The sequence below is a fragment of the Salvelinus fontinalis genome, chromosome 7, assembly GCF_029448725.1.
Source record: "Salvelinus fontinalis isolate EN_2023a chromosome 7, ASM2944872v1, whole genome shotgun sequence".
Classification (NCBI taxonomy): Eukaryota; Metazoa; Chordata; class Actinopteri; order Salmoniformes; family Salmonidae; genus Salvelinus; species Salvelinus fontinalis.
In genome coordinates this window covers 61803227-61824294 of record NC_074671.1, presented here as the reverse complement: position 1 = coordinate 61824294, position 21068 = coordinate 61803227, and the positions used below count along the sequence as shown (strand labels likewise).

The window sequence follows — 21068 nt, the reverse complement described above, 5'->3', positions numbered from 1 at the left end:
AGGGGGTGTACTGTACATCAAGCTGCCTCACGATACAGAAACAGGAGATAGACTAGTGTCCTGTCCAGGGGGTGTACTGTACATCAAGCTGCCTCACGATACAGAAACAGGAGATAGACTAGTGTCCTGTCCAGGGGGTGTACTGTACATCAAGCTGCCTCACGCTACAGAAACAGGAGATAGGCTCCTGCCCAATGGGCCATTCTGGCTTGGACAAGGCTGACTTACTTATGTGATGTGCAGAGCTTTCTGCTTTCTGCATGTGATGAAAAGCGCTCTACAAATAACATGTATTATTACCATAAGGAGGATCACCAGTCGTCCAGTGGTAACTGGAGTGGCAGCAGTTCCACATGCCCCTCCCAGACCTCCGAGACACTCCCCCCTGCCGCCTCACCCCCTCTGACCGGCTCCTCCCACTGTGACTCGGAGCTGTCGCTCAACGCCGCGCCACACGCCATCGATGACCTCACCGGCTTTATCATCGACCCATACCATTCGGATCAGCCGCAGGTGAGTTTCCCTCTGACGATCCTACTTACCTTTGACTTCCTGTCTTCAATACTTTATTTATTGACTTGGAGATGGTGTTGTTTGTTGGGACTTTTGTACAGGAAGTTAATATTTTAGCTGGAAATAAAATAAAGCTAAATTTACTTAACTAAACTAGGTAAAGCACTTTGAGCTACTGGAAAATAGCTATATAAATCGGATTTATTAATATTATGAATTATAATCATTATTATTACAGGGCCAGGGTCATAGGTCCAGCTCCTTCACCTCCTCAGCCACTGACCAGCTGGATGATGCAGGGGTCAGCACTGCCAGCGAGGGAGAGTGGACCTACCCTCAAGACCAGGTACCACTGCTATTTAGCAATATAGATAATTTTATCCTCTCCTCTCCTATCCTCCTCTCTTTTCTTCTAATCTTTTCTCTTATCTTATCTTGTCTCATCTTATCTTATATAATGTTATGTTATCCTGTTCTAGGCTGATCAGGACCAGCTGTGTTGTCAGGACTTCAGCCCCAGGCGTTCCTCCAGGGGGGACCAGACCAGGATAGACTTCACCAGCATCAGCACCTACGACGGCTTCTCAGAGCGAGCTCCCCCTACTGCTGCAGCAGACTCCCAGGGCTTCTACTCATCCTCCATGCACTTTGACCCCATGCAGGGCCAGAGTTACAGGAGCTACATGTACAACTATGCAGCAGTGGGCTCTGGCACTGACTGTGGCCAGGGTAATACTGTGGGCGCTACGCCTGGTGAGGGAGAGGGCATGGCTGGGTATCCTCCTCAGTCCTCTGACTACAGGGGAGCCACCCTGACGCTAGGGAGGCCGTGTCGTCCGCTGAAGAAACCAAAGGTCAAGCCACCCCCACCAAAACGGAGCTCATCGCTGAAGGAGAAGTGTAGCGCTGGTGCTCCAGAGAACGTCCCCCCTGAGCAGGGCGATGAGCAGGGCGACCAGGACCAACCAAAGATTCCTAGTAGTGGGCAGACCCAGACATTGAACCTGCCCATGTCTTCCAGGGACAGAGAGATGAGGCTGCAGCTGGACATGGCCAGCCCAGGGGAGGTGGAGAATCCTGGGTTGGAGGCTGAGGCGGTGGGTGGTGGTGGTGGAGGTGCCTGGGGGATGGGGAGCCCCAGGAGCCCCAGGACTGTGGAGATGACGGAGCCCACCTCGTTCGGGTCCACGGACACTCACTCCTTCAAGGACGAGGGCGCCGTTCAGTCTGACTATGCAGACCTCTGGTTCCTCAACGACTTGAAATCCAAAAATAACCTGGACCCCAACGGCTCCTTGTCCACCTCCAGCACTGCTACGGGTACTACTGTTATCGAATGCATGAAGTCGCCGCTGGACAGCTCCTCCTCTCCCGGGGGAGAGACCCAGGTGTTGATGCATTCCTCTGGCTCTGGTTCCAGCTCCTCCAGGCCCACCTCCCCTCCTCTTCCCCCCGGGGATGGAGACTTCAAGCTGGGCTCTCCTGAGAAGCTGGCTGGCCTCGCCTCGCCCTCCAGCGGATACTCTAGCCAATCCGAGACGCCCACGTCTTCATTCCCATTAGCGTTCTTCCCCGGCCCGCTCTCTCCGACCAGCGGGAAACGGAAACCCAAAGTCCCCGAGAGGAAGTCTTCTCTATCCTCGCTGCAGCACCAGGCCCAGACCCAGTTCTCTAGCTCGGCCTCTGGATCCTCCTCTTCCTGTTCCTCTTCCTCTTCCTCGTCATCCAGGAAGGACTATGACTTCCCGGCTCCACCCACCCAGCTGGACTTAAGTTCTCTTCACAGCGCCCACAGCAGCCGGCCGTTACCCACTCTGGCCCACCGGACCCACATGCACACGCTGCACCAGAACAAGCAGAGGGCAGCAGCAGCAGCAGAGGCCCGGGCCACCGCGGGTAACACTGCAGCCGCTAACGCTAATGCTAGTGCTAAAGCTAGTGCTAACGCTACCGCTAGTGCGAATGCTAACACTAGTGTTAACGTTAGTGCAGCCCCCTCTGGGTTTATCTATGGATCCACTCTGACCCCAGAGGCCCCACTTGCTGCCAACCCCATGGCCCTGGCCATCACCCCCACTGTGCTGCGCTCCGTCCATCTACGTTCCATCGGCCACAGGGCCACAGATGGTTCTCAGCCCCAGGCCCTGGGCCAGGCTCAGGGTGCTCAGGGCCAGGAGCCTCCACCACCACCACCACAAGCATGGGCCCACGAGGCTTCAGGGGCCCCTGCCACCAGACCCAAGATGCCCAGTGTAACCATTGTGACCCCCCACTCTGACACCAACACCAGGCCCCTGCCACCCAGGAGACCCATCGCCCAGAAACCCCCGCCACCACCGTGCCAGGACCCTCACCACCCTTCTCAGGAGCAACACCACCACTCTGTACCCCAGCCCCAGCACCATCCCACCCCCATGCAGCACCCGGACGGCCCCCCGCCCTATGAGAGCCTGGCCAGGCACCGGCAGGACCGCTACAGCCCCGGAACCTTCTGGGCAATGACGGCGTTCCGGACACGGCCTGCGGAACCTTTGGAACTTGAGGAACCCATGCACCGAGCTCCACCGCCAACTCCGGAACCCGTGATTCCTACTACACATCCGGAGTGCCACGTGCTAGGGGAGCGGACAGAGGATGAAGAAGACGAGGAGGAGGAAGAGCACGATAGAGAGATATCAAGGGTTATGAGTCACAGTCAAGGCCTAATTAGAGAATATCGAGAATATCATCAAAGAGATCATCCAAGGGAACCACCGACGTACGAGACGCTAGAGGAGTCCCACTCATATCAGTCCCAGTCGCATTATCACAGCCAGTCACAGACACACTCCTGTCACAGTCAAATGGTCCAGAGGTGGGACTTGGGCCCAAGCAGCAGTCCTGACAAAGTGCCCGGTGTAACTGTGGAAGCATCACACCCTTACTCAATTAGCCATGTGATAGATCTAAGAGGTAGGGGTGGAGAGGACCGCTATGAGATGACATTATCAGGGGTTCCTACCAGAAGTGCCTCTCAGGATAACAGCAGAGATGACTCCACCACACCGGACACAGAGGACTACTTCAGCAAAGGTCAGTCTGGATTGATAGATTTTACTTTTACTTTACTTAAATCGCTCCGCCATTTCCTGGTTGCAAAAATTCGAACAGTTTGCCTAATTTCAGTTTATGTGTCAAAACAGGCAAGTATAGTGTAGTGAATCATTGTACCATCTAAAGCGCTGTGAAATATCTTTTCCATAACCCAAAATATTGTATTTTCAGCTGTTTGAAGCTGGTATACAAAACCAGAAGTAAAATACACAAAACCGGGAAGCATAGAAATAGAGCACATAGAACAGATATACTGCTTCTTAGACTTGCTTTCAATGAGAATGACAGATCTATATAAACACATTTCTATGTGAATTTTGTCAGGTCACCCAAAAAGTGACATATTGCAGCTTTAATACTTTACTTAAAACTTTACTTTACTTTGAGACTTTTTAACAATTAATTGTTTTTGAATTGATGTATTAATTTAAGAGACTTCAAGTAAAAGTATAATCCCCTTTCTCTTCCTTCTGTTGTGGTCCTCTCATCTCTAGTCTTTAATGACCTATAAGGAATGTGATCAGATCACTTCTGTTGTGGTCCTCTCATCTCTAGAGGGTTTAATGATCTATAAGGAATGTGATCAGATCACTTCTGTTGTGGTCCTCTCATCTCTAGAGGGTTTAATGACCTATAAGGAATGTGATCAGATCACTTCTGTTGTGGTCCTCTCATCTCTAGTCTTTAATGACCTATAAGGAATGTGATCAGATCACTTCTGTTGGGGTCCTCTCATCTCTAGTCTTTAATGCCCTATAAGGAATGTGATCAGATCACTTCTGTTGTGGTCCTCTCGTCTCTAGAGTCTTTAATGACCTATAAGGAATGTGATCAGATCACTTCTGTTGTGGTCCTCTCATCTCTAGAGTCTTTAATGCCCTATAAGGAATGTGATCAGATCACTTCTGTTGTGGTCCTCTCATCTCTAGTCTTTAATGCCCTATAAGGAATGTGATCAGATCACTGGCATGATATTCCCTATAACCTCCTGTTCCTCCAGAGTCTACTAGTCCCAGTGATAACTCCCTCTCTCCTCTGACTGACGAAACAACCAAACCTGAGGATGATGTTGTCTTCATGTCGCCCAGCAAATCACGTACTACTGAAGACCTGTTCGCCATGATCCACAGGTCACTTTCAATTCACTTCAAATAACTGTATTATTTTTGACTCACTAGGCTATAGCTGTACTTGTCATAACCGATATTATCATTACATTTATCTGTCACTATCTTCAATTCAGTTCAAAAGATCTTCATTGTTTTCCAAGGTTGCAGCTAATTACAAACAAACTGAGAACACACATCGAATGCATCAGACATCAGAACCACAGCAGAAACCCATCAGACATATGAACCACAGCAGAAACCCATCAGACATCAGAACCACAGTAGAATGGACTATAAAATGTCCTGTTTACCTGAACCGTGTAACACTCTCCTATTCTAGGTCCAAGAGAAAAGTCCTTGGCCGTAAGGACTCTGGAGAGCTGAGTGGGAAGAGCCGTCTGTGTCCTCCTCCTGCTGCCGTCGTTCCCCCTGCAGCTATCCTCCCAGCCATCCCCCCTCCGCCCCCTCTCATCATCCCCCCCGCCCCAGCCCTCTCCACCCTGACCGCAGCCGGGACCCAGCGCACACCAGGACCCATCTACCGCAGCGCCAAGAAGTCCAGCACCTCCAACGAGGAGTTCAAGCTGCTTCTCCTGAAGAAGGGCAGCCGGACTGATTCCAGCTACCGCATGTCTGCTACAGAGATCCTCAAAAGCCCCATCGCCCCAAAGTCCCCTGGGCACCCCTTGGCTGCGGAGGGCCAGGTCAGGTACCCCACCGAGGAGCCCCCCTCTCCCCTCCAGGAGCCGTCATTGCAGGCGGCCGAGGAGCAACTCTTCCCCCCCAACCTCTTCCCCAGGCCCAGTTCAGACAGCTTCAGCCCTAAAACACCCCCCACGTCGGCTTCGTCCAGACAGGGGCGCTCCCGGATCCCCCCTGCAGCCAATAGTAGTCGCTACAGCACCCGTAGCCGACTCTATACGGCACCCATGCAGGTCATATCAGAGGGGGAGACTGAGAACTCAGATGGGAGTCCTCATGATGATCGCTCCTCGTAAAGAACATGGCATGCTCAGTGCAGAAACATGTACCCTATTCCTTATTTGGTGCACTACTTTTGACCAGGGCCCATATAAGGAATAGGATGCCATTTGGGACGGAGACATATGGATCTGGTTCAGTGCTGTTACTTTATCTACTGAGTACTGACGGATACACAACTAAACAAAGAGGGGCTAACCAGAGAGAAGACTACTCGGGACTACCTGCCTGGGGATTTGATATCTATGTGCAGAACTGAAGAACACAACTTTGTGTTTTGTTCAGTGTAAAGAAAGAAAAAAAATATCTTGTTTTGAACTTTGAACTCCCTTTTTAAATAACCCAAGATCCTGTATTGAGTGATAACGTGGACAAGAGGAGAAAAATGGAGCGGTAAGACAACCTGTGTGTGTGTTGAAGCAAATGGAACATCCATCGTCATTTTTTATCTTCTTGGATGTTGGATGACGTGTATGTCGTGTCCTAACGTGACCCTAAAATAACTGCTTTCCAAAAGAATTGCATTTCTCTCTACACTTACCCAGAGGACAGGTCATTACCCAGAGGACAGGTCATTACCCAGAGGACAGGTCATTACCCAGAGGACAGGTCATTACCCAGAGGACAGGTCATTACCCAGAGGACAGGTCATTATTACAACCATAAACACAATATTCCCAGTCGACAAAATTGAATAAGCTATATGTTTTGTATTGCTACCGCCCCAACACAAAACAATGGACTGTGATCACTATTGACAACCATGTGTCAAAGCATTGTTTTACCAAGAGTGAGTTAACAACACACATAGGTCTACATGCCATCCTCACATAGATAAACTACATGTAAAGAAATAGGAATGACCTATGCCCCTAGAAGCGCTCTCAGTGCAGGGATTCCTGGCAGGGACACATAAGGTAAATATTTGGTCTTGTTGAAGTGATTTGGTGCAGATGTCAAGGTGTCAGAAGAGATGATGGGACAGTCGTGCTGTGGCCTTTCTGTGCTGGAGGGCCAAGCATGCAGGGGATTCACTGACTACTCCAGAGGAGATATTTTGGACTATAAAAACAATCAAAGAGTGAAAAGCTATCGAGGGTCTTTACTACTAATGTTTGGCTAGCTAGCTGGGAGGTTGAAATGAATCGGGTTTTCAAAGCTTCTCCTTTGCACTTCGTTATTATCAATTCTTCAAGAATATTCCTTGAGAAAAATAAAACTAATCTTATAATGGAAAATTCCTATTGTGTATATTTGTATTGAATATAAAGAACATAGCTATATGAAGAGACATACAAAACTTTTTTTAATGACACAAACCCATCATGTGTAGCAGAGTGGATTGGTGACGTAGAAATAGAATAACTACATTCTAGAATGACTAGATTCTGTTTCTATGGGGGTGGGTGGGTGGGATGCAATCTTACCGTAGTTCCGTAACATCAGTAGCCAGGGGCACGTCACAAAGCCCAACACATTAATCATTCAACCTTATTAAGAGAAGCAACAAATCATCTGTCCTTGTGAAAATATCGGTTGAATCTTTTTTTTTTTTTAAGATTTCACTCAAATATTACGCTTCTGTCTAGTGTTTTTCAGGGTTTTAAACGAATTGAACATAACAAATGGGTTATACATTTTAAGTAATGACATTCTGGTGAACAGACAAATCTTGAAGAGTTGTGTTTCTACATTGAAAAACAAACTGTAGATCAATGAAGTCACTCAATGTGTTCTATGAATACCTCTGCAACCATATTACTGTTCGTTTGTACAGATCTAACATAGAGATACATAGATAAAATGACAACTGTTACTCAGCGAAATTTGAATTGCAGAACTAACTGAACTGACACTGTGTACGAGGTTACAGGAGGAACAAGCTGTGAACTAATTAGAATTTAACATGATCTGTCATGAATTAATATCCGTTGCTGCAGAGCACTGTGGTGTTCGTTGTTTTATTAGTAGTTTCATCTATCGCATGCAATAAACAAAAAAACACCATATCATTTTCAAGAGGGGAAATGTCTGTTAGAGATACTACCACGAGAAAAGATATAGAATTTTCAGTTTCATTTTTGAATATGTAAAGTTGAGTGTAATTCAATATATGTACAAAATGTTTGACAATTCTGTTTTGTATAGTTGTGTTCATGGACAGGGGGGTATCTTGTACTGTAAAATGAACAAAAAATGACTGGACAATCAAACAGAGAATTTTGGAAAATGTAAGAAAGCTATAAGAGTATGGGATGAGTAAGGGATGAGTGCGTTCTGGAGTTAGTTATTACGTAGGTTCCAGGTAAAGGATGAGTACGTTCTGGAGTTAGTTATTATGTAGGTTCCAGGTAAGGGATGAGTACGTTCTGGAGTTAGTTATTACGTAGGTTCCAGGTAAGGGATGAGTACGTTCTGGAGTTAGTTATTACGTAGGTTCCAGGTAAGGGATGATGAGTACGTTCTTGAGTTAGTTATTACGTAGGTTCCAGGTAAGGGATGATGAGTACGTTCTGGACTTAGTTATTACGTAGGTTCCAGGTGAGGGATGAGTACGTTCTGGAGTTAGTTATTAGTAAAAAGATCCAGGGTGAAATCCTTGTGAGAATCAGTTGAATTGAGCTTGAGATGGGACGGGAGGTAGGATGGGTATGTGCATGCGTGTGCACTTGTGTGTGTATGTGTGCGTGCGCATCTGCGTGTGTGTGTATGTGTTACGTGGACAGTGAGCAGAGCAGGTAGAGGTAGGGTCGTCGTTAGGTAGGGCAACGCACTACAATTCCTCCCTGTACTCTTAGATAAAAAGGTGCTATCTAGAACCTGAAAGGGTTTTTCGGCTGTCCCAATAGGAGAACCCTTTGAAGAACTCTTTTTGGTTCCAAGTAGAACCCTTTTAGTTCTAGGTAGAACCCTTTTGTCTTCCATGTAGAACCCTCTGTAGAAACGGTTCTACCTGGAACCAAAACGTGTTCTCCTATGGAGAGAGCCGAAGAACCCTTTAGGAACCTTTTTTTCTAAGAGTGTAGTGTATAATTGTGTTAACATTCTATTTCATCTTATCGTTTTACAAACTGTTGGACTATAGAACTACCGCCATTCATTTGCCTGGTGTTGAAATGCCATACTATATATATATCTAAGTGTTTGTTGAACCTTTCTGCGGTCAAAATGACACAAAATGGCTGGTTAGACACTGGGGAACATTGGGGAACATTGGGGAACCAAGAGACAGGTACCTCTCTATGCATTGTGTCTCTCTTTCAAATGTAGATTATGGGGCGACAACTTGACAGGATCTACAAGATGACATTCATTAATGACAATAATTATACAGCATTGTATAGAAACTATTTTTAATCACAGGATATTTTATCCAGAGAGTTATTTTATTATCATATTGAATAACCTAGAAGAGGAATGATGGTGAAACTTAGACACTTCATATCAGAGTCTATAATAATATCATGATTGAACTGAACTGGCTGATGCTAAACTTGACGGTGCATTCTTAGAATGCATCCCAAATGCCACCCTATTCCCTACCTAGTGCACTACCCCATAGGGCGCTGGTCAAAAGTAGTGCACTACATAGGGAATAAAAGGGGGCCATTTCTGACTCAGTCTTAGAATATAAACGTTAAACTATATGGTGTCAAAATCCACCTTGAGTAGATATTTGGGATCCTCTGAAGTCATTTTTAATTGTTCATATGGATTAGTAACAGTAGTTTGACATAATCTGTATGCAGCCAAAAAAATATATAGATTATATTTTGATGATTTGTGTTCCCATTGCAAGTGTCTTTCAATTTTCAGTAAAGTAGCAATGTAGCCATTTCCCCCCAGGCCAGGCCCCACAAACTAAAGACATTGGTTGGTCTGAGTCCAGGCCCCACATACTAAAGACATTGGTTCGTCTGAGTCCAGGCCCCACAAACTAAAGACATTGGTTCGTCTGAGTCCAGGCCCCACAAACTAAAGACATTGGTTCGTCTGAGTCCAGGCCCCACAAACTAAAGACATTGGTTCGTCTGAGTCCAGGCCCCACAAACAAACGTTTTCAAATAAGAAACTATTGCCTGCCTTTGCGTGAGACATATCCAATGTGTGTAACAGGGCTGGGATCGATTCTATTTCAATACCAGTCAATTCAGAAAGTTAACCAAATTCTCAATTCCAATTCCAAATTTCTCCTCTTTGAAAATCATTGAAGACAATCGGAATTGGAATTTCAGTTTACTTCCTGAATTGACTGGATTTGAAATGGATTAGAGCCCAACCCTGAAGTGTAAAACCCCAACACAGAAGTGTAATACCCCAACACAGAAGTGTAATACCCCAACACAGAAGTGTAATACCCCAACACAGAAGTGTAATACCCCAACACAGAAGTGTAATACCCCAACACAGAAGTGTAATACCCCAACACAGAAGTGTAATACCCCAACACAGAAGTGTAATACCCCAACACAGAAGTGTAATACCCCAACACAGAAGTGTAAAACCCCAACACAGAAGTGAGAGCCAGAGGTAATAATCTTCTCTTGTTTGCATTGACCTAGACACATTTTAACCTACGATTTAAAAAAAATACTGTTATACTCTGAGACATGATTCCCTGAACTTACCATTATTTCAAAGTTTAAAAACAAACAAAAAAAAAATATTCTCCTATTGCACTGGTATAGTGGAGCTTGTGAAGTTTTTTTCTTTTTTGCTGTAACCTGAAGTTATATTGATGATGATATGTGATGATTTGTGTAAAAGACTGTATTTCCCCTATTGATTAAAATATATTATACATGGTTCATTCATTTAGGATGCATGTTCAGGATAGCACAGGCCAGGCTTCTGTCAAAGGGTTTCAGAGAGTCAGAAGTGTACTGGAAAGAACCAACAAACACAAAAAAAAGATTTTGAAACTTTAAACATTAACTTTAAAAGATGAAAAACAAACTTTAAAAAGATGAAAAACCAACCAACTATTTAAAAGGATGAGCGTTACAGTGTAACTGTCTCGGTCGGTACAAGATGCTCCTGGCTCACAGCTAGAGCAGAACAGATTGCATCACTTTTTGTATTTTTGTACAAACTAAATGTAAATAGTAAACCTTTTTAAAAATGTTGCAAAGATCTTTTTCTTTTTGTAAAATATTTTCAAAGTTTACATGATTAATGAATTAATTCCAAGCCTTTGTATATTTTGGAGCAGTGCAACACTATTTGAGTCTTGTATTTATTTTTGGGTAAACGTGAGACCTCCATTGACTGCTTTATATGTTATTGATTTGACAGCTCATCAGACTGCTCAGTGACTGGGCATAGAAAAGGACAATAAATGTGACTGCGTTTAAAAGAAACATGTGGTGTCCTTGTACGTCCTTCACGTCACACAGGTCGGCGTGTGTGTGTGTGTGTGTGTGTGTGTGTGTGTGTGTGTGTGTGTGTGTGTAACGCTAGCAGAGATCACACACACTGAAAATGTATGCACTCGCTGTAAGTCTGTTGTAAGTCACTCTGGATAAAAGTATTCGCATTGGCATTTTCTTTCGTTGCTTCTCAGATTCAGGGGAGAGAATGCCTAGAGGCCCCACCACCAGTAGATGGCGATGTGTCATTGCTGTGTAGTTTAGCCAACAGACAGGATGGCCTGCACTGTATTGCTAGGTCCCATCCACTGTGAGGCGATCTGCTTTGAGGCCCTGTCCCTTGCCTCTCTGCTGAGCAGACCTGGCAGAGTGAAGGGAATGCATTGGGACAGGAAGTGATGGTGGTTGATGTCTCACTGCCTGTCTGTCTCCTCACCCCTAGCCTGGCCTGTATGTCTCCTCACCCCTAGCCTGCCTGTCTGTCTCCTCACCCCTAGCCTGGCCTGTCTGTCTCCTCACCCCTAGCCAGACCTGTCTGTCTCCTCACCCCTAGCCTGGCCTGTCTGTCTCCTCACCCCTAGCCTGGCCTGTCTGTCTCCTCACCCCTAGCCTGGCCTGTCTGTCTCCTCACAGACAGGCTCTGAAAGGTCTATTGTTCCATAGTGGGCCTTTAAAGACTGACCCACCACTGTGACCCCCTCACAGCTCAACTTCTAACCCCCAGGATGCACCCAGATGACCAGCCAACAGTCCTGGGCTGAGGCCCCTACCCACCACCAACACCACCACTACCACTTCTAAACCCCAGTTGGGGAAAATCAACCCTCAATTCTCCCCATTTAATTCCCCATGGAGCTGAGCCTTCAAGCAGTTCACTGAACTGAACTGAACTGAACTTGTGCCCTGTGTTCCATTCTCTGGGGTAAGAATCTAAGAGCTCCCTCCCCCTTTCCAACCCTTCACACCCCCCCCCCCCCCCCCCTCCCCCATCACCACTGATGTCTTACTTGAGGAAAGTGACAATCAAACTGAAGTCAGTGTCCAAATTTAAAACAGTCAGAATAGAGGAAATTAACTCTAGGGCCGTCATGCCTTAAACCTTTACACAATAATACAACTGTTTGATTTTCCTCAAAGATGTGGTTTTGAAAAACAAAAAGAGAAAAGGTGACCTGCTCTCCCCTCACACATTCTTATCTTAATAAATCTGGGAAACACTTATATATGCATGTCAGATGTTGATAATAACTTAGTAAAGCCAATGGTTATTGTGGAAATGATGCATTTACACATGATTGTTGTAATGTTAATTGGACAAGGTTGTGTGAGCCCAGCCAGGCATCCAGAGTATACAACAATCTATTGAACCCAGGAAGACATGTCAATAAAGTATTTGACCCAGGACAGCCACAAGGACGTCACTTGACAAGAATGTCAACAATAAAGATTCACACAAATTATGCTTACCATAAAATAAATGTCATCATTTTGATTACTTGTCTATAGAATAGAATAGATATAGCCTATGCTTTTGCCATGGAAATTCTATATTTTTTTCTGTCACGGTAGGCATTATTGTTTATAAATTATTATATTTTGTAGTTACATCTGTTTGACAGCGTTCCTTATAAACCTACTGTACCATAGCCTATGCTTCATAGACTATAAAAAATAACGGTTTGCTCGCAGGGTGAGGACAGCTCTCTCCTGTCAAAATACTACGTACCGGAGAAAACCGAGGACACCGTCTGCGCGCGCGCAGCCTCGCTGTCACAGGACTACCGCCTCTCCAGGGAAGAAACATTTTTTTGGGGGCTGGCTACGGTCTCTACGTTGCAGCGTCGGGACACTGACGATTTAACATCGGGCACAGCATCAACACGGGCTCTTCTTGTATGGTAATAAATCTATCTTTGTTCTAATTTACCTTGAAATGATGGTCGGTCGACCTATATTGCTTTCTAAGGGACGAGAGGCCGAAATTGCATGGCTGAATGGCAGTGATAGGCCATCTCGTATTTGGAGGAGCAGAAAATGATGAAAGGAGCCGTATATGAAACCTAATTAATGACACCTAGTCATTCCGACGTGATTGCATTGTTCTGCACGCGATAGTTTATATAAGGCCAGCTTTCCTGCCATGCGATTGGATGGACAAATGATTATGGGGCTTTATTGGGGTCGTCACATAGACTGTAGCCTATACAGAAATAACGGGTCTCATCATTACACGGTAATACCATATACACACATGTGGAGACATAGTCATAGAGACATAGACATACATACAGTCTACATTAAGTGGAAAATAGTCTAACAAATCTGTCTCTATTTGGAAGGCAAATGCCACCGCGTCATTAAGTAATGTTATTTATTGGGTAGACTTGACCAATGCTCCCACAAATTATTTTTATAACACTAGTACGATTCTAGTAAATGTATATATTTTTTTTAGATTCAGACAGTTATGGTTTGCTTATCATGATGTCTATATTTAGTAATATATACATAAACATATCTAAAGAAATGAACGTCTGTAAATAATTGAATGTAGGCCTTTGTAACTAAAGATAACTGTTTAGTGCCCCCCACCTGTCCCTGTGGTGATTTGGTCCAGCAGTATGTCCAAACAGCTGTGGTACTGTGTAACCCTAGAGGCCTCTGGGGACCCTTTGGGGACCCCTTGGAAACGATTAGACGGATCACAGTAATTATACATACAGGACAACTCAGGTGACACACACATTATATTGTCATCCATACCATTGTCTAATTACAATAACCTTTTGTCCTGATGGCTAAAGCTACAGGCTAAACTACAATATAGTTCAGTCGTTAAAGACTCCAGGATCAAACCCACCTGCTGCTCAGTCGTTAAAGACTCCAGGATCAAACCCACCTGCTGCTCAGTCGTTAAAGACTCCAGGATCAAACCCACCTACTGCTCAGTCGTTAAAGACTCCAGGATCAAACCCACCTACTGCTCAGTCGTTAAAGACTCCAGGATCAAACCCACCTGCTGCTCAGTCGTTAAAGACTCCAGGATCAAACCCACCTGCTGCTCAGTCGTTAGAGACTCCAGGATCAAACCCACCTGCTGCTCAGTCGTTAAAGACTCCAGGATCAAACCCACCTACTGCTCAGTCGTTAAAGACTCCAGGATCAAACCCACCTGCTGCTCAGTCGTTAAAGACTCCAGGATCAACCCCACCTGCTGCTCAGTCGTTAAAGACTCCAGGATCAAACCCACCTGCTGCTCAGTCGTTAAAGACTCCAGGATCAAACCCACCTGCTGCTCAGTCGTTAAAGACTCCAGGATCAAACCCACCTGCTGCTCAGTCGTTAAAGACTCCAGGATCAAACCCACCTGCTGCTCAGTCGTTAAAGACTCCAGGATCAAACCCACCTACTGCTCAGTCGCTCAGCAACAGACATACCGTGATGAGACTAGAGGTAGACTGGGACTGTAAATAAAATAGCCTTATCCACCTATGGCAAATGTGATCTGTGGCAGACTGCTAGAGGTATTGATAAGAAATTGGTACAGAGATAATCTGTGGCAGACTGCTAGAGGTATTGATAAGAAATTGGTACAGAGATAATCTGTGGCAGACTGCTAGAGGTATTGATAAGAAGTTGGTACAGAGATAATCTGTGGCAGACTGCTAGAGGTATTGATAAGAAGTTGGTACAGAGATAATCTGTGGCAGACTGCTAGAGGTATTGATAAGAAGTTGGTACAGAGATAATCTGTGGCAGACTGCTAGAGGTATTGATAAGAAGTTGGTACAGAGATAATATTATACTTCTGACAGCATACTTCAGTATGTTTGATTTGTTTTGATACTAGAATATATCAGGTCTATCTCCTCTGCCATATATAATATATCAGGTCTATCTCCTCTGCCATATATAATATATCAGGTCTATCTCCTCTGTCATATATAATATATCAGGTCTATCTCCTCTGCCATATATAATATATCAGGTCTATCTCCTCTGCCATATATAATATATCAGGTCTATCTCCTCTGCCATATATAATATATCAGGTCTATCTCCTCTGCCATATATAATATATCAGGTCTATCTCCTCTGCCATATATAATATATCAGGTCTATCTCCTCTGCCATATATAATATATCAGGTCTATCTCCTCTGCCATATATAATATATCAGAACTATCTCCTCTGCCATATATAATATATCAGGTCTATCTCCTCTGCAAATATATAATATATCAGGTCTATCTCCTCTGCCATATATAATATATCAGGTCTATCTCCTCTGCCATATATAATATATCAGGTCTATCTCCTGTAGTGGCCTCTCCATTCTAGTTTGAAATACTGTTCTATTATATGCAGATGTTTAGAGAGAGTAAAAGCATGTCACACACACACACACACACACACACACACACACACACACACACACACACACACACACACACACACACACACACACACACACACACACACACACACACACACACACACACACACACACACACACACACACATATCAGTAATCTGGGCACCTCAACTGTGTTTTGTTTTGTGAAAACGGAGAAGGGAGGAGCTTTCCTCTTTGGGGAGTTAAAGTGGAGAGAGAGAACTGTGGAAGACATTACTACACACAGACTGACACAGACAGACAGACAGACAGACAGACAGACAGACACACACACACACAGACACAGACACAGACACACACAGACACACACAGACACACACACACACAGACACAGACACACACACACTCACTGTGTTGTTGTCCAGTGGGTATGCTGGCTGTGCTAGCTGGTCAAGGCCATGCCCGGCAGTGGCATAAAAGGCACATTATGTAATTCCACAGCTTGTCCCTACCTATTTTCTTACAGACGCACATCTTAAAGGCACATCTTACAGAGTATACCTTTAAACTATGAGGTCATTACTTGGACCCCTGATTTCTCCTGACCACGTGACCTGACCAGGAAGAACATCAGCCCCTAGTTATACTGTTGTTATAAACTAGTGGAAAGCAGCACACTACATAGGGAACAGGATGAAATCACACTACATAGGGAACAGGATGAAATCACACTACATAGGAAACAGGATGAAATCACACTACATAGGAAACATGATGAAATCACACTACATAGGAAACAGGATGAAATCACACTACATAGGAAACAGGATGAAATCACACTACATAGGAAACAGGATGAAATCACACTACATAGGAAACAGGATGAAATCACACTACATAGGAAACAGGATGAAATCACACTACATAGGAAACAAGATGAAATCACACTACATAGGAAACAGGATGAAATCACACTACATAGGAAACAGGATGAAATCACACTACATAGGAAACAGGATGAAATCACACTACATAGGAAACAGGATGAAATCACACTACATAGGAAACAGGATGAAATCACACTACATAGGAAACAGGATGAAATCACACTACATAGGAAACAGGATGAAATCACACTACATAGGAAACTGGATGAAATCACACTACATAGGAAACATGATGAAATCACACTACATAGGAAACAGGATGAAATCACACTACATAGGAAACAGGATGAAATCACACTACATAGGAAACAGGATGAAATCTCACTACATAGGAAACTGGATGAAATCACACTACATAGGAAACATGATGAAATCACACTACATAGGAAACAGGATGAAATCACACTACATAGGAAACAGGATGAAATCACACTACATAGGAAACAGGATGAAATCACACTACATAGGAAACATGAGCAGAGCCTGAAGGTAGGGAGGGCCAGTTCCTCTTGCTGCTCCATTGACAAGTACCATGGTCTTGTAGTGGATGTGAGCTTCAACTGGAAACCAGTGAAGTGTGAGGAAGCCAGTGAAGTGTGAGGAAGCCAGTGAAGTGTGAGGAAGCCAGTGAAGTGTGTGGAAGCCAGTGAAGTGTGAGGAAGCCAGTGAAGTGTGAGGAAGCCAGTGAAGTGTGAGGAAGCCAGTGAAGTGTGTGGAAGCCAGTGAAGTGTGAGGAAGCCAGTGAAGTGTGAGGAAGCCAGTGAAGTGTGTGGAATCCAGTGAAGTGTGAGGAAGCCAGTGAAGTGTGAGGAAGCCAGTGAAATGTGTGGAAGCCAGTGAAGTGTGAGGAAGCCAGTGAAGTGTGAGGAAGCCAGTGAAGTGTGTGGAATCCAGTGAAGTGTGAGGAAGCCAGCGAAGTGTGTGGAAGCCAGTGAAGGGTGTGGAAGCCAGTGAAGTGTGAGGAAGCCAGTGAAGTGTGTGGAAGCCAGTGAAGTGTGAGGAAGCCAGTGAAGTGTGAGGAAGCCAGTGAAGTGTGAGGAAGCCAGTGAAGTGTGAGGAAGCCAGTGAAGTGTGTGGAAGCCAGTGAAGTGTGAGGATGCCAGTGAAGTGTGAGGAAGCCAGTGAAGTGTGTGGAAGCCAGTGAAGGGTGTGGAAGCCAGTGAAGTGTGAGGAAGCCAGTGAAGTGTGAGGAAGCCAGTGAAGTGTGTGGAAGCCAGTGAAGTGTGAGGAAGCCAGTGAAGTGTGAGGAAGCCAGTGAAGTGTGAGGAAGCCAGTGAAGTGTGAGGAAGCCAGTGAAGTGTGAGGAAGCCAGTGAAGTGTGTGGAAGCCAGTGAAGGGTGTGGAAGCCAGTGAAGTGTGAGGAAGCCAGTGAAGTGTGTGGAAGCCAGTGAAGGGTGAACATCAGGCGGGCTGCAGCATTCTAGATAAGTTGTAGGGGTTTGATGGCATAAGCCCAGCCAACAGCGAGTTGCAGTAGCCCAGACAGGAGACGACGAGTGCCTGGATTAGGACCAGCACTGCTTCCTGTGTGAGGTAGGGTCGCACTCTACGGATGTTGTAGAGCATGAACCTGCAGTAGCGAGTACCTGCTTTGATGTTTGCAGAGAACGACAGGGTGATGTCCGGGGTCACGCTAAGGTTCTTTGCACTCTGTGATGGGAACACCATTGAGTTGTCAACTGAGATGGAGAGGTCTTGGAGCGGGCAGGCCTTTCCCAGGAGGAAGAGCAGCTCTGTCTTGTTGAGGTTGAGCTTGAGGTGGTGGGCTGACATCCAAGCTGAGATATTTGCCAGACACGCAGAGATGCATGTCGCCACCTGGGAGTCAGAAGGGGCGAAGGAGAAAAGTAGTTGAGTGTCATCCGCATAGCAATGAGAGATGAGAGAGATAGCAGAACCACCTGAGAGTTCTGAGAGTTGGTCAGAGACGGCACGCTCAAGGGTTCTGGAATGAAAATAAAGACGGGAAACAGTCCATCAACAGTCTCTGCATTTCAGGACTCACAGTAGCAAGTACTCCTGGTGCACTGGGTAATTATTTAGCCATTTAAACATTTCGTTTTCGAAGAAAACTCTTGTTTTTTTACCATAGTCCTCACTGGCTTTCATGAGATTTACGTCAGCTTGTCCAAGGTGTTGGACTCGACGATAGTTGCTTTCCATTGGAGCACTGCGATTGGGTACCCAACATTCTGGGGCGGGACTTAGCGAAGGGTCCAGTTAACAATGACGTATTACAGCGTGAATAATCTCCCAGCCCAGACCAAGAAGACACTTAATGCCTTTATAAACACACGGCCATCAGAGCATCGTCTACATACAAATAACAGCCTGCCAGAGCGAAGCCTCATCTATTCTAAAACAATGACACACTAACCATCTAAACAAATGACTATCTCCATTGGGCATGTGTGTCCAGGACTAGGCTTCATCTGGGTTTAGAGTCCCACACTATATGTTTGGAGAGCCCTGGGGGAAAGTGGAAAGCCTTGGTGCTGTAAACGTCAGTACTAAACATACACAAAGCATTATTGGATTCTCATATGTTGGGCATAAACTGAGTGAACTGAAGGCACTGGTCTCCAAACCCATCGTAATGATCGTAATGATTGGTTCTGCTTTAAGATTACATTCCTCATCAATTACAGCCTTGTCTCTCCCTCTGTGCCAGCTTTGCTTCAAACTCATGTAGAAAACGTATTTAGGGTTAAGTCACAAATGGCACCCTATTCCCAATACAGTGTAGTGCACTTCTTTGCACCAGAGCCCAATGGGCCCTAGTCAAAAGTAGTGCACTAAATGGGGAATAGGGTGCCATTTGGGACACAAACTAGGAAGCCTATTTTACCCCTTTCCTTATGGTTGCAACAGCTTCCCACATGGGTACCATTAACATTAAACTGGAGAAACGGCAGGCTTTCTGAGGTTTGGGGTGGAAGACATGCCATTTTGTAATTGACGTTTTTTAAGTCTCTGATTATGTGAACTGCTTCCCCCTCCATGAGGACATGAAGTCTTCCTCTCTCTCTTATATGCCTTATATTTTCTCTTTTATTTAGTTGTTCTCTCTGAGAGATGACGTAGTCTGCGTTGTGTGTTGTTTTCACACACACTCTGTCTCTGTCCTCAGATGTAGACAATCTAGCCTAGGGTTCCCTAATAGGCTGCCCAGTGATTTTATTTGGCCCCTATAAGTTTTCTAGATTTTTTTCCAATATCATTTTAATTTCTCCACATAAAATACTGTTAACTCACCAGGAAATCAACTCGGAATGATTTAAATGTAGGAAATCTGTTCCCAAGTATTCCCAGGCGGAAGTGTGATGTGATGGTATCAATGTAATCAAGGTTTGAAATGATTCTGTTTTTGTCAAGTCCTTTATCTGTTTGGGGTTCTTGCAGTCAGTTCACAGGTCAAATGATTTACAACTTTGTTCCTGCCCCCCAACTATCCGCTCAAGGAAAAGTCGTCCGTCAGCTGAATGTAATTCGGGCCCTGCCCGAGGCCTATAGTAGATCTCCAAATTACATGCTGTTGTGTTCTGTTGTGATGCTGTCTGTGGTCTTGTGGTCTTGTGTTCTGTTGTGATGCTGTCTGTGGTCTTGTGGTGTTGTGTTGTGCTGGTATGCTGTCTGTGGTGTTGAGGTGCTGTGGTGTTGTGTTCTGTTGTGATGCCGTCTGTGGTGTTGTGGTGCTGTGTTGTGCTGGTATGTTGTGGTGTTGTGGTGCTGTGGTGTGGTGTTGTGGTGCTGTGGTGGTGTGGTGTTGTGGTGCTGTGGTGCTGTGGTGTGGTGTTGTGTTGCTGTGGTGTGGTGCTGTGGTGTTGTGGTGTGGTGTTGTGGTGCTGTGGTGTTGTGGTGTTGTGTTGCTGTGGTGTGGTGTTGTGGTGTTGTGTTGCTGTGGTGTGGTGCTGTGGTGTTGTGTTGCTGTGTTGTGTTGTTGTAGTGTTGTGGTGCTGTGGTGTAGTGTTGTGGTGCTGTGGTGTTGTGTTGTGGTGCTGTGGTGCTGTGGTGTGGTGCTGTGGTGTGGTGTTGTGGTGCTGTGGTGTTGTGGTGTTGTGTTGTGGTGCTGTGGTGTTGTGGTGTGGTGTTGTGGTGCTGTGGTGTTGTGGTGTTGTGTTGCTGTGGTGTGGTGTTGTGGTGTTGTGTTGCTGTGGTGTGGTGCTGTGGTGTTGTGTTGCTGTGTTGTGTTGTTGTAGTGTTGTGGTGCTGTGGTGTAGTGTTGTGGTGCTGTGGTGTTGTGTTGTGGTGCTGTGGTGCTGTGGTGTGGTGCTGTGGTGTGGTGTTGTGGTGCTGTGGTGTTGTGGTGTTGTGGTGTTGTGGTGCTGTGGTGTGCTGTTGTGGTGTTATATTGTGCTGGTATGTTGTGGTGCTGTGGTGTTGTGTTGTGGTGCTGTGGTGTGGTGTTGCTGTGTTGTGTTGTTGTAGTGTTGTGGTGTTATGTTGTGCTGGTATGTTGTGGTGCTGTGGTGTTGTGGTGTTGTGTTGTGTTGTTGTAGTGTTATGGTGTTGTGTTGTGCTGGTATGTTGTGGTGTTGTGGTGTTGTGGTGCTGTGGTGTTGTGCTGTTTTGTTGTGGTGTTGTGTTGTGGTGTTTTGTTGTGGTGTTATGTTGTGGTGTTGTGTTGTGCTGTTTTGTTGTGGTGTTGTGTGGTATGTTGTGGTGTTATGTTGTGGTGTTGTGGTGTTGTGGTGTTATG

The 21068-nt window shown here is 45.4% G+C and overlaps 2 protein-coding genes across 4 annotated transcripts in view; both read left to right on the top strand.

Annotated features, from left to right (window-relative positions):
- nhsb (Nance-Horan syndrome b (congenital cataracts and dental anomalies)) overlaps positions 1–11056 on the top strand; it is a 172479-nt gene extending 161423 nt beyond the window's left edge. For 2 of the 3 annotated variants that reach the window (XM_055930243.1, XM_055930244.1), the window contains exons 10-14: positions 307–513; positions 752–859; positions 993–3585; positions 4607–4736; positions 5056–11056. In XM_055930243.1, coding sequence (XP_055786218.1) covers positions 307–513; positions 752–859; positions 993–3585; positions 4607–4736; positions 5056–5713 — 3696 coding nt within the window. In that variant the 3' untranslated portion in view covers positions 5714–11056. The remainder of the gene's footprint in view (positions 1–306; positions 514–751; positions 860–992; positions 3586–4606; positions 4737–5055) is intronic. The other variant, XR_008760284.1, reaches the window with a different exon arrangement.
- A 1770-nt stretch (positions 11057–12826) lies between these two features.
- Positions 12827–21068, top strand: part of si:ch211-161f7.2 (retinoic acid-induced protein 2) — a 28763-nt gene continuing 20521 nt past the window's right edge. The window contains exon 1 of the mRNA XM_055930242.1: positions 12827–12963. The gene's annotated coding sequence lies outside the window, so the exon portion shown is untranslated. The remainder of the gene's footprint in view (positions 12964–21068) is intronic.